Here is a 14,095-nt window from a genome sequence, read left to right as displayed (position 1 = left end):
GCCCACAATTTTACCTTTCCGGTCAGCACCAGAGAAGCTGCGAAGTCCAATCAGACCTTGAGACTTATGACTATCTATCTCTAGATCTTTGTATTTTGCGGCCTTCTCAGTTACAAACCTGAGATGACCGCGAATACCGAGAGGACCCAGGAAGACGAGGTCCATGAGAATTGTGAGGGCATCGGCGTCACATGATCAAACACGTGCTTCATGCAAGATCTAAGAGTTTCTCAGGTGTAGCCTTTGCTGTGTCAAACAGGCTAGCATATGCTGTTGAAGGAGCAAAGGCTCAACCAGTGTCATATGCTAGCCTGGTTTACACAGCACAGGCTACACCACCCAAAGTTCTCATCATTTATGCTATGGCTGTACATCAGAGTATGAAGAAAACATCAAACATGCAGAAACTCCCTAACCTACAAGAGGCATTCACCATGCTGGCTGAATACCATTGAGGACGCATAGTATTAAGAACTTTCCGAAGGCGTGATAATTACTGAATTGGTGAATTACACCGCCGTGCGCGACAAGTCGTACGTGACCAGATCCCCGAACCTTCCTGCCATTGAATAAAGTGGTATGTATGTTCCTGTGCAGAATCTTACTCTCCCTGACCCTCGTGCTTTAACTGAACTAACAGAAAGTGGTTGTAAAACAGGCTGCGCGGACCTTGTACATCTCTGTGCAAGGGTTTTGACAGGGAGCGTACCCATGTGACCAGAGGTGTGCAAGGAGACGAGGATGATGCATCGCTGATGTAGTGGACTGCGTATTTTTTTCCAAAATAGGAATTCAGGGGCGGATTGGGCGATCGGGCGAGGGCCGGTCGGACAAAAAATGAAAAAAAAATAATTTTGTCCAATTCGTCTAAATAAAACCTTTTTTCTGCTGAACATTATATGGGGGGCGGGGGTATTGGACCGGCCATGGAGCGATGATGATCATGTTGTATGTGGCCGGTGGCTTTAACGGGCCGCCACGCCATCACTGGAGTCTGGAATGGGCTGGTATAATAGACTTTCTGGGCCGGGTGTGCTGGGTGTGGGCCGGAATTCGGAATCTTGCAATGGGGATTCCGAATTTCATCCGAAAATTTCATCGGATTCACCCGACACTGTCGCCTGCAAATTTACTAATTATTAAGTCAACAGCACCCTGTTTGTGGGGATACGCCAGAAAAATCTGCCAATGATTCGTATATCCAAAAAAAATTCAGTTTTAAGGCCCCAGCAAAATTTGGTGATAGCTGGTCTGCTGGCTGAATTTGACAGAGATTATAATCAGATATGCCACCAAATCGCATATTTGGGGTTCATTTTTCAAAATTTTCCCGGAGGAGAGCACCCGGACCCCCCGCCTGGGGTCCGCGGCCAGTAAAAGGGGCCGCTCCGACACGGGAGCCCGGGCCGGTTCCCGGCCCCAATCCGCCCCTGTAGAAATTTCGTTGTTTTCGTTCCTGGCTACTTCTGGCTTGTTATGGTTTCTTTTTGATTTTGTCGGGGCCGCTCCGACACGGGAGCCCGGGCCGGTTCCCGGCCCCAATCCGCCCCTGTAGAAATTTCGTTGTTTTCGTTCCTGGCTACTTCTGGCTTGTTATGGTTTCTTTTTGATTTTGATATCAAACTTGTTTACTTTGCTAGATTTGTCTTGAATCTCATGACAGAACTTTCCAATGACCCAAAAGTGACTGCACGCAACATTAACGATTTACCACAAAAAGTGGTACTGCGTGATAGATTTCTCTAAACTGAAATCGACCAGAGTTTGACACCGGAAATTGGTGTTTCCAACCGGAAGTCAATCAAAACTACTTCCAGTGTATCATAGATGGGATCGGTCTGATGAAAAATACACCCAGAATGAACTTCAGATCAAGAAAACTCAACGATTATTGGCTGAAATCAATCCAAGTTTGACACCGGAAATTGGTAGCCTATTTCCCACCGGAAGTCAATGGAAACTCGTTCCATTCGCTTTAAGTGTATCATAGATGGGGTCGGCATGAAAAAAACCCCAACAGAATGAACTTCAGATCACGAAAATCCAAAGATTATTGGCTGAAATCAATCTGAGTTTCACACCGGAAATCGGTATGCCCCACCAGAAGTCAATGACAACTACTTCCAATCGCTTTAAGTGTATCATAGATGGGGCGGCATGATGAAAAACACGACAATGAACTTCAGATCACGAAAATCCAAATATTATTGGCGGAGATAGCCATGTCCTTGTTCAGAGGTGTCCCGATTTCAAAAATTCCCTAACTGGAAATCAATGAAAACTACTTCCAATCGCTTTAAATGTATTATAGATGGAGTCGGCATGATGAAAAAACACGGGAATGAAATTCAGATCATGAAAATCCAAAGATTATTGGCGAAGATAGCCATGTCCTCGTTCAGAAGGGTCCCGATATCAAAAATGCCCCTCCCAGAGGGGTCAAGAGGTCGGAAAATTTTAACCCAAACATTTTTGGATAGCTTGGTCCCTAATCAACTCAAAACAAAAAAAATCAATTTTAGCACACAAATCCTACACTATACACCAAATTTGAACATTTTGTCTCAATTTGCAGGAGAGTTATTGTGTCCCAAAATGTGTTGCGGACAGACAGACGGACGGACAGACCTATTTTAATAGTCCCGGGGGACAAAGAGGTTATTGAAACAAGGGCATTACCGATTAGATCCTAATCGATATTATTTATCTTTAGCTATATCAATATATATATATATATATATATATATATATATATATATATATATATATATATATATACAATATATATATTATTTTACTTAATACAGTACAGATTTTATTACAATAGAAGAGAGATAAAAAAAATAAGTAATGTTATGTGAAAAAAATGGCGATTTGAAGTGATCGAGCACTTATTCAAATCGGACTAGACCCTTAAAGTGGTGTATTTCAAGTTGATTATAGATTCAGGTTTAAATAAACACTTATTAATTGTTTGGATATTTCTAACAAGCCCATTATAATCAATCATTATACATAGGTCAACATGTTAGTGCACCCATTACTAGGACGTATATTATCTGTATTATCCGTATTATCTGTATCAACAACCACAGAAAAAAAAATGTGCTGTGGAGCTTGGTGTTTGACTTGATTATTTTAGATTCGTGGGGATAGTTATTATTTTCTGATGACAAGACATCAATATCTACGAAAAGAGATATACATATATATAGAAGATGAAAACGATTTAATGTAAGCTAACGATAGTAGCCATGTTGTAAAAATAATGGTAGAGTGACTTTCAAACCAACATTTTTTTTATGATAGGTCAAAACGGAACGCAAGTGTTGTAAATAATGGTACAGTAATATTCAAACCTATATGTTTTTTAATGTTAATAACGTGATATAATTTCACCAGAAAGTCAAATAATTCTGTTATAAAAGCTTCACTGAAATTAGTGTCAATTAAAAAGGACTTAAGAAATAAATGTAAAGGAAAACGATAAATAGTACATGTAGATGGATCGTAACATTTTATTTGGCAGTAATTCATGTTGTCAAGACGTATTCTTCACAAATCTGGCCCAGTTTCAAAAAAACATTCTCAGACTTAATTTAAGAATTTACTCAAAATTGTTCGCCTAAAATATAGCCCTTTATAAAACTTATGTTGTTTTAATGTAACAAATACATAAGTAAGAAACCGTGTGCATTTTTGGTGTTTATGGATCAAAGATATTTCTCATAAATAGTGATTGAAAGTTGAGTAAATTCTTAACTTATGTCTGAGAATGCTTTGTGAAACCGAGTTCAAAAAAATAATTTACTGCTTGAGATATTTCTGCTTTTAAAAAAAGGGCAAATATGACTCATTCTTTTTTCATATCAAAACGATACCCTTCTCTCCCCCGTCACCAAAAACAATGTAATTTGATTCGATCAGGAATCGGTAGCCGAAGCGCTACTTATCGTGTTGTTGTTCTTCCTGTTCTTGAAGATGACGCTCTTCGGAAAAATTCATGTGCGATCTACGTGAAACTTGTCATGCTTGTTCTTCGGCCAATTCCAACATGGCTGCGATGACGTCTTGGTCCATAGTACGGTGGTACTATTAACCTTTTAAACAAACGTAGAGATCCGGGTGTAGTTCGACCTGATACATGTTCGTAATACTTTTAAAAAATCAGTCATTTCTAGAGTACTTAGGCCTATCTCTAGAAATGTAAGACCTGGGAGATTTTTAAGCCCCAGCCTCCCCAAAAATTCTTAAACCTCAATTAGCATCAATTAGTACACATTTAATCCGACAAGGCCGTAACCTCGGTGGCCAAAACATCGGTCTATACCGTCCTACAGATATCTTTACTAGATTATATAAACTGTTATTTCTAAAACATATGAATATCAAATGTTAAAAATTCAAAAATAACCTAGACATAAATACTGAGCGCTGGCAGTCCTGGCAAGTAAGTAGCATACATTCGGATAATTTCAAACACGACGATGGTGCACGGGAACTGGTGACGTATTACTCGTATCACTAGACACGTCTCCTTTAAATTCAGTATCACCCATCATCGTCCATGTTTCTAATAAATCACTAAAATCGGGTGGTTTGGGTGAGTTTATCACATGAACATGGGCACTGTGGCATTTCTTAGTTAAGTGTTCAGGTTGCTTCCAGAAGGACTCTGGAAAACGTCTCTGCTGCATCGGCACGGTTGACACAGATTTGCTTTCTCGAGTTTTTGCCTTCTTTTCATTGAAATATCCCTTTAAGCCATGTTCAAACAATTCCTTGAATGGTCCTAATCCCAGTCGTTTATCAAACCGTCCTGTGAAAGTGTGTCGATTATCTACGTCTTTTTGTATCGACTCAAAAACTACATCATCCTTGGCACTTCTGCTCATATCATTATCACCTTCCGCGATTCGCAATAAATCTCTATAATAGCGTTCACGCCCAGATTTAATTGTTTTCCATTTGTCAGCATAAATATCACACGAATCCTCAGCCCCTTTCTTTGGTCCAAAAAACTTTTTTATATCACTATTTACAAGATCAGCAAAGTCGAGAAGCTGACGCGTCATATCCGGTCCTGGACCGGAAGTGAGGAGCTCATGCTGGTAATCATCTGCTAAATCCTCCGAATAATGAGAATCGTGATCACTGAAATCATCGTCGTCGGCAAAAGTATCCAACATTTGTTGATCAAATCCAATGTCACTATCGCTAACCACCGGTTGAAAAGTCTTCCTCAACAAAGATGGTGGCACGTCGCAGATTGAAGTTATTTTGTGATTTTGAAAGGCAGTCATTTTGGTCGGAAAGTCGTGCATGTTGAATTATATCATGTTGCCGTGACAGGTAACATACGTTTAGATTCCGGCCTGAAAAATACAAGAAATTGATACCACAAGTAAAATAACAGTTCATTCATTGATCTATATATTAGCATATCTATATACACACAGCACGCCTACCAATTTTAAGCCCCTCTTATAATTTGTTGAGAATTGAATATTATGTTTGATATAAGCAATACATTCTATATATAAAACAAATACAAACTTAAAGTTGCTCTTTCTTAAAGTCAGATAATTTGACTATCAGACTTTATATTATCACTTTGTAAGACCGTGGTCTTAATCCCATAAAGAGCTATAGAGATGGGTGGGTGTTTTTGAAGGGTCTGTCAAATTGATCGATGGACTTTGATCTCAGTAAGTAGAAAGGGTGTTTTACCTTAAACAAAAACTCAGGTGTTGTATAGAGACCCCACATTGTACGTCTGACAAACAAAGAAGTTCGGGATACAGGTAATTTACAAACCAGACTAGTTACGACTACGAATTCTCAACCTGTCGTTTGTGGATGGGTGGATAGGGAGGGGCGGGGATTGTTGTTGTTTTTTTCTGTTTGGGCCAACAATTCTAATTAAAGATATGGTCATTTAAATTTTACATTGTTTTATATTATTTGTATTCATATCGATTCTTATAGTTATATGGTTAAATGAGCTACACCTCCTATTTAGGCCAAAATAAAGCACTGAATTATTAGGTTACGTCGGTTATTGATGGGTCGTCCATACTCTTAAAAAGATGGAGCTGAAGTCTTAAAAGCTGTTCTCTGAGAATCATAATCTATACCATGTTATAAATAACCCTAATGTCAATACACATTTTTTTTTTATCTAAAGAAGCTTTATGGGTATACATAATTGTTCATGTTACAAAAATCTATCCATCATTATTTTGGACAGAATATTCATGAATGGTATATGTCCCTTTCTCGCGGCTATACTTGGTCACCACAAGTTACCTTTTCTTTACTTAAAAATGCACAAGTTAAGGGGGGTAAATCGCTAATATTTTGGATCAAGAAATTGACACAACTGGGTCGCAACGCATATAATAAGGTAATATGAATGTATATAAACTGATTTACTTTCAATCGTTTCCGTTTTTACTGTAATTTCTAATCAGTTATGTTCGGCGAAATACGCCAGAAGTCTCAATCGAATGGTAATCTCTAGGGTCTGGTTATTCAAGTCTACACCGATAGTATTTATAGCGCATGCTCTCCAGATATAAATATGTCGTCGCCGTTTGACATGACTTTGACTTTGACAAGTCCCTTGTTACAAATGGCCCTGAAACGCATTATGGTACACGATTCGTGTGACGTGTACCAATGGTAAAATGTTTATTTTGTCTTAAATATTGGATATCAGAAGCCCATCTTTTCCCTGTAAGATCACAACATCAATGTTGATTTAAATTGACAAATAATTCGTGTTTTGGATGATATTGAGTTAGAGGCTTAGCTACTTTAATGACGATAGAAATTGGTAGTGGTTATGAGAGGGCTACGAAGACTGCCTTATCCCTTTATACAGTTATTCAATGACTATTGTCTTTATATGACACTAGCAGGATATCCGGCTTCGCTCGGGGGTCATAACAACGAAACCGGAAGTGGTAGACTAACGCCACCTGGCCTATGTTACTCCCCGTCCGGGCTACCCCTATACCCCAAATTTCAGACTCGGGGCAGACCTAGTGTAGCCGCCAACCGCGAACAGACCGGCTTCGCTCGGGGGTCATAACTCCGAAACCGGAAGTATAGACTAACGCCACCTGGCCTATTTTACTCCCCGGTCCGAGCTACCCCTTTACCCCAAATTTCATACTCGGGGCAGACCTAGTGTAGCCGCCAACCCCGAACAGACAGACAAACAGACAGACAAACGACAGTCACAAATATATCTATATATAGATAGATTACTAAGCATTGTATAAGAACTAAATCTGCCTATTGCAGATCTTTTTTTCGTTCGGATAATCGAGACTTTGTTTATTATCATAACAACGGTAGCAATGAAAATCGAGACTACGCTATTCCCCAAACGTTCATAATTTCGCTCAGAATGAAGTAATTTGACTGAAATTTCCATATATTCCTTTTTCATTATTTATTTTTAAACTATTGTAGCTTTAATATGTGGCAGCTCTTCGGGACAGAACCGAGGTCTTGATTGAAATGGTTGTGGAATAAACGGAATATTCCAGATAGTAATTCAGAATTTCGGGTAGCCAATTAAAGAACATAATTATATCATAGTTAACGTTACACAGAAGAACATGCCCAATAACTTAAAGATACATTATGGGAGATTAGATAAAGAGCTGATAATTCTCACTATAATAGTTAAAAACTAGATAATGTAAAGGGCATTTGCTGAAAATGTCAGCCAAATTAATCCACTCTGAACCGAGAATTTAGTGATTGAATTTTCGGCCTAGGTTCTATCATCATTACTAAAGTCGGCACGATAAAAAGATGGTCTCGATTATCCATTTCTTAATTTAATCATGAATGAAAATTGAGCAGCAAATCGGATTCGAATCGAGTAAATATCTCAGGCTAGCGATGACATCGAGTGTTGATTACGGTCTGGTTAAGTTAATTAATGTCTAATTAATAATTTAGATAACATTTAAGGCCTAAAGAAAGACCTGCAATAGGCAGATTTAGCTCCTGTATAATGTATTTTTAACTTGGTCGTCAATAATACGCCTGAGATTTGCGCGCTGTGGTATACCCGGGATGTATAAATATTATTCAGACAAACGAAAATGTGTGGTTGATATAATCTGTAGAATATTTATTCTTTTTTATTATGTATATTCTAGACTTGGAATATTACTTTCGATAAATCACACTGAAACAACATTATAAACAACCAAGAAAATTAGCCACTAACGGACAGTTTATGGGCAGTTTATGGGCAATTGCAATCTGTTTGTTATTTGAATCCCGTACTGACATTTGTATTTTGTGACCATATTAAAGATGCATTACTCAAGAGCTAAATCTTCCTTAAATGTTAAGATAATCAATAATCAAAGCACACATATTGTCAAAACTACAAAACGTGATAACTTCGCTCAGCATAAAGTAATTTGAATGAAATTTTCAATATATTCATTTTGCATTATCTATTTTTGAACTATTATAGCAAGAACGGTCAGCTCCTTATCTAAATCTTACCTAATGTATCTCTTAATACATTTATTTTCTTAGTGCCTCTTTAATAATAATAATAATAAAAAAAAACATTTACACGGATATTCATGTACATTATCTGAATTCTGTAATATTTGTTTGCACGAACAGCAAACATTTGACATAAAAATTCTAAAATCCACCCAATTTGAAGATATAAAACAACGTCAAATGATAACACGGCTAACACCAATCGTGGGTTTTCATGATAACCATACCCTATGATAGCATTTCTAATTGATATCAATTAGAAGATTGATTTTAGCGACCAGGTGGTAGCTTTAATTGTGTGAGTTATCGTGTATTATCTCTGTTGAATAAACTTGTCTATTAGTAGCTATTAAAATGTTTCTTTCTCGAAGCTCTTTGACGGTTGATTATATCGAAAATCGACGGGATTAATTTCCATACGGATTAACCGTAGAATATAGAATTATAAACTTTTTGATTTTTGAATTTATATGTTTAATATTACAAATAAGAATGATTTCTGTTAAGAGAATTATTTTTGTTTCTATGGTTATACTGGGACAGCAGTGTGTGTACTGGAACTAGAAGATAATTTATACAGGTCACAATTCTATGGAATACAATTACTGCGTATTACTGAGCGACGTTTCGACTAGGCTTCCATAGAATTGTGACCGGTATACTCCAGTTTAATTACTAAATTCCATTGAAACAACTGTGAAATGTGTAACTACTTTTCTGTACCAACCGGGAAAATGTCTTTCTGAAAGGTGAGCATGCGTCACGAAATGCTACGGGGGACATTTTGACCTGGCAGCGGCGTTACGTACTTTTATTTCTATTTCCAACTGCCAAGTGATCTTTATACGGACCTCAGTTTTTCGTCGCGTCCAAACGACAATACACTAACCCTTGCCAGGTATTCTGTCCTGCACAACTGAACGTCACGATAAATACACAACTATCCGTTTCGTGAAATTATCACGGGACATCTCTATCATAGATAGAGGAGTAAGCATATCCCACATCTTGCCAAAGCTTTTGAATTTGAAGGAAAGATCTAACTAAATTATAGTATAGCTAGGGAAGCGACGGTGCTTCATACTGTGCTTTATTCAAATTATCTTTAACTTTACAATTCAAACAAAATATTATAAATGTTAAATTACTACGAAATAACGCAATTGATAATTATTGGTCATTGTTGTAATAATTATTATTAATTGTTTAATTATTTGTTAATATGTACTCAGTTATTTTGTTGTATGGTTGAGTACATAATTTTAATAAATTCGGATATTGTTAACTGTTTATCAGAACTGTTAAATATTATTTTTGAATTTTGTTGAGTAGTTTTTATTCAGTTATTGGTTAACTGTTATTATTATCCATATGTTTTTATTTATTAAGCAGTTTAAATCTTTTTATTAACTTATTATAGTGTTAGTTATTTTGTTATTATTATTATTATTGAGTTATTAGTATTAATTTATTCTGTTGTTATTATTTTGATTAAACGTGGATGTTTTTTGCTTTTTATGCAAGTAGACTACTAGACTATGTTAAATTTCATACTAAACCGTTTTAGTGTTTTTTCCGCAGTTTATTTAGTGGTACTAATGTCTGTTGTACCATCTGTAATTATTATTTTGAAAATGACGACTGGTTAAGAGGAGGAACCATGTCTACTTATTCGGAGTTAATTCTTGCCGGGGGGTTGGGTAGTCGAATGGTTAGCAGTGCGCTGTATCGTAAGGCCTGTCATTGAGTCAACTGGCGTGGTTTCGAATCCCCGGTTGTACGTGACAAGGAGTAGGGTCGCCTGTCCAACCTGCTGGGTTTTCTCCGGGTCCTCTGGTTTCCTCCCACTGCTAAAGACCCCTACGTGCAAGCGAATTATTGAAATAAAAAATTACCATATTATGTTAGTCTCGGAATGACCTAGTTTGAGTCGAGTGGACGTTAAACCCCATTTCTCTCTCTCTAATTCTTGCCTTGTCGCCGAAACCTTCGAAACGCTGTGCAGATCGGATTTGTTTTGAGATTTTTATAGTCCAACTTGAGACTGTGTGTTTTTTTTGAAAGAACGAACGCTATGCCAAGGATTACATTAATTGACATTTTCTGCAATTTTAACCCGAAAACAAAACATCTTGTTCAAAGAATGAATGATTTACACTAAACTAAAACGATATATTAATACAATTATAACTATACCCCCCTGTTTGACAACCGATAAGTTTTTATTATTTACGATTGTTGACCAAACGTCAAGTTGTATTAAGGTGGTATTACACTATATTAAAATTTGCCATGTTCACTGGTATAGAAATACTTTCAGAAAACACGCGTTTATCATTAAAGAAATGTAATAAAACAAAATCTGTATACAACTTTATTTGAATTTTATGATTAATGAGACATCAGCGAATCAGAACATTACATTATATAATAAACTATACATCTTTTTGTTGTTCTTTTATCTAACGTTTTAAATTTATATAGTGTTTTAAAACAGGTTTTTTGTCGTTTATCACCCAACCTTAATACAAACATAATTTACATGACAGAAATAGGCATTAATTATACATCTTGTGTCTACATTTGGAAATAAATCTACAAATAAATATATTTTAAATTTAAAAAAAAACAACGCTATTGCCATACTAAGCTCTCGCTACGTCACTCGAGAAGTCAACAAGCCGAAAGCCTGCCAATGTGTGACATCCTTACATTTTTCCCATGCGCGCACATTGCTGTTTTTCAAAGAGTAAAGTATTTTTCTAGTCAGATTAGGTGTTTATACTTTCCATATATATTAAATTTGACATACTTTTATTGAAAAAAAACCTCCCCTATAAATACTCTCGTAGAAATGCATTTATAAGAGCAGTTACTCTGGCAAATGTTGCTTTTAGATTTCACACAAACCCAATGAGGGCATAAACATTACATACTAGGTCTTGTGTTAGAAGAAATATCCCATTTGTCCATTATTGGTAACCATATATACCCGTCCTCAAAAGCCCGGTCGGAGCAGACATAGGCGTACGAGCTATTTGGACACCAAATGCTGGGAAAATTAGGGCACACAATTGTACTTTGTAAAAGTTGTATAAAAAATATTTTGTTCTTGAATGTGTCCAATTTAACAGCGAATTTATTATTATTATGTAACATACTAAGAACCTAACTACATTCTTTGGGCACCAACCACCACCGCCCCCCCCCCCCCCCGTCAAAAATTTCCCCGTACGCCTATGGGAGCAGAACAGTAGGATGTTAAACGCCATTTCATTTTTAATCAAATATAATAAGCGGCATTTAGTAATTGAACACATTCAAATAAAACGAAATGAAAAGGGAATGAGGTTTAACGTTTAGCACCATTGAAACAGGGGCGTTTCCACTTCCTCATCGAATTCCAGCTGTCGAGAATAATGTAACGTACACGCCAAATGCACACGGGGCCTCGGTTGCTCGTCTGGACATTGTTCCTTGTCAGATTCTTCGTCCTGAATCACTGGCTGAGAAATCCCAAGGATTGAACCCGGGACCTCCCAATAAGTTAGACATCACCTTATACACTAAGTCAAAGTGGCTCCTTAAAATAAAACACAATCGATTCTATGGAAGACATTTACTGAATCTCTTTTCAAGCATTAAAATTCCCAATTTTTATACCAATTCTAATGAGAGAGAGAGAGAGAGAGAGAGAGAGAGAGAGAGAGAGAGAGAGAGACGTCCACTCGACACAAACTAGGTCAGTTCGGGACTAACACATGGTTCAATTGTCGCTTGCGCGTAGGGGTCTTTGGCAGAGGGAGGAAACCAGAGGATCCGGAGAAAACTCACGAGGTAGGGCAGGGGACCCTACTCCTTGTCACGTACAACCGTGGATTTTAAAACCACACCAGTTGACTCAATGACAGACCTTATGATACAATTAAGTGGTTTCGCTAATGTTATCATTGTACATAGAGGACTATATTTTGTTCTTTCTAACTGTATCAGCATTGTGCTGGAAAACAACAAGAAAATCATTGTAGAAACATAACCCCAATTAATATGCAGTAACTGTCTTCCATAGAACTAATGTGATTATTTCAATAGACGGATATATTTATATGTCATCGTGTATTACAAACCTATCCCTATCTATTAACCGAATCAGATAGGTTTGTAGACAACACTTGGCCATAAAAATCAGACCATATTTACCTTAGACTAATACATACCTTAAATTTTATTCCATTAAATATCGAATATCCAGATAGCCCTCCTCGAATCTTAACTGTCCAGACTGATATTTGACAATAAACGATTTTGAGAATCAGTTATAGCACAAGCTGAATTGTAGAATTCTGATATTAAGACAGCCATTAGGGTTGTTTCAATTTTATCAGTGTTATCATACCTGCTATAGTAAGATATTAGTTGGCTAAATATAATGTCAACATGTAGATTACCTTGTCAAATATCCACCAATCGTGCACATTCTCCTTGATATTAACATCATTTATCTTTCAATGATTGGCCACCCTTTTAAATTTTGACAGGACGGGGAAAACACGTTTTGCCATCGGTAATAACTCCCTTTAAGTGAAAAGCAAACATTCAACTATGGCAGTTTCATAAATCTTTTCATAAGAGTTTGTTTCTGTAATAATTGTAAAATTTGAAATAACATGGACTTTATTGAAGGATCAGTCTTTTGTCAATTCAAAGGGTTATTTCGTGGAGGTATACATGTCCCTGGGTAGTTGAACTATAAATTTTGCTATATCACATATTTAAAGCGTTAGAAATGAGAAAAATGAAACTGAACGGACAGTTCAGAACGTTTAAACAATAATGTGCGAAAGTTATGGAATGGTCAACAAACTAGCTGGGAATTATTAAAGAAAATTTCTCCGACAATTTATCCTAGACAACGGTGTTTCCATCTACTCTTCGTCAAATTCCAATGTTTTATAATCATTATGTTCACGGACTCAATATGTTTTACTTCCCATCCGTACCTGTACATCAGAACCGTAGGACTTCCACGGTCCTTACAGAAATATTATACTGCATCAAACGGAATCCGTATTTGGTGAGGCAAATACATCATCATCATCATCATCATCATCAATTCCTGTTATCCCCTTTGGCTGTTTGTTTTGCTTCTTCCCAGGATATAATTATGTCAAGCCTAATTCAGTTCAGCATCTATAGTTCGACGCCATATGGTGGTTGGGCGCCCCCTCTTTCTCTTGCCTTGGGGGTTCCAGTCAAATACAACCCTTCGTAATAGTCATATATCAAATTGTCATATTTTTTTTTAAAGATTTGTAGCAAGCAAAAGGGTTAATTCTTATTTTTTATTTCGATAATACATTAGGGAAACCAAATTTTGGTTGAGCAAACCATCACGGCATTGGTTGCACCGCATTTATCGATAAACATTGACCGAACAAAATATGTATTTCTCAAAAATTCTCTACTTCAATCGAAGATATATATAATGTTGGTCTGAAAATATTAGGATATGTTTCTTTGAAAATATGTTATTTTTGCTTGAAAATAT

The 14,095-nt window shown here is 36.7% G+C and overlaps 1 protein-coding gene across 1 annotated transcript; it reads right to left on the bottom strand.

The window, feature by feature from the left end:
* Positions 1–4,418: 4,418 nt before the first annotated feature.
* LOC126810462 (protein PERCC1) lies at positions 4,419–12,824 on the bottom strand. The gene is made up of 2 exons (XM_050535554.2): positions 12,765–12,824; positions 4,419–5,375 (listed from the first exon to the last, which is right to left on the bottom strand). The coding sequence occupies exon 2, from the start codon at positions 5,322–5,324 to the stop codon at positions 4,476–4,478; it is 849 nt and encodes a 282-aa protein (XP_050391511.1). The 5' UTR covers positions 5,325–5,375; positions 12,765–12,824; the 3' UTR covers positions 4,419–4,475.
* Between the last annotated feature and the right edge of the window lie 1,271 nt (positions 12,825–14,095).

This window comes from Patella vulgata, chromosome 2 (genome assembly GCF_932274485.2).
Source record: "Patella vulgata chromosome 2, xgPatVulg1.2, whole genome shotgun sequence".
Lineage (NCBI taxonomy): Eukaryota > Metazoa > Mollusca > Gastropoda > Patellidae > Patella > Patella vulgata.
This window is presented reverse-complemented; position numbering and strand designations above follow the sequence as displayed.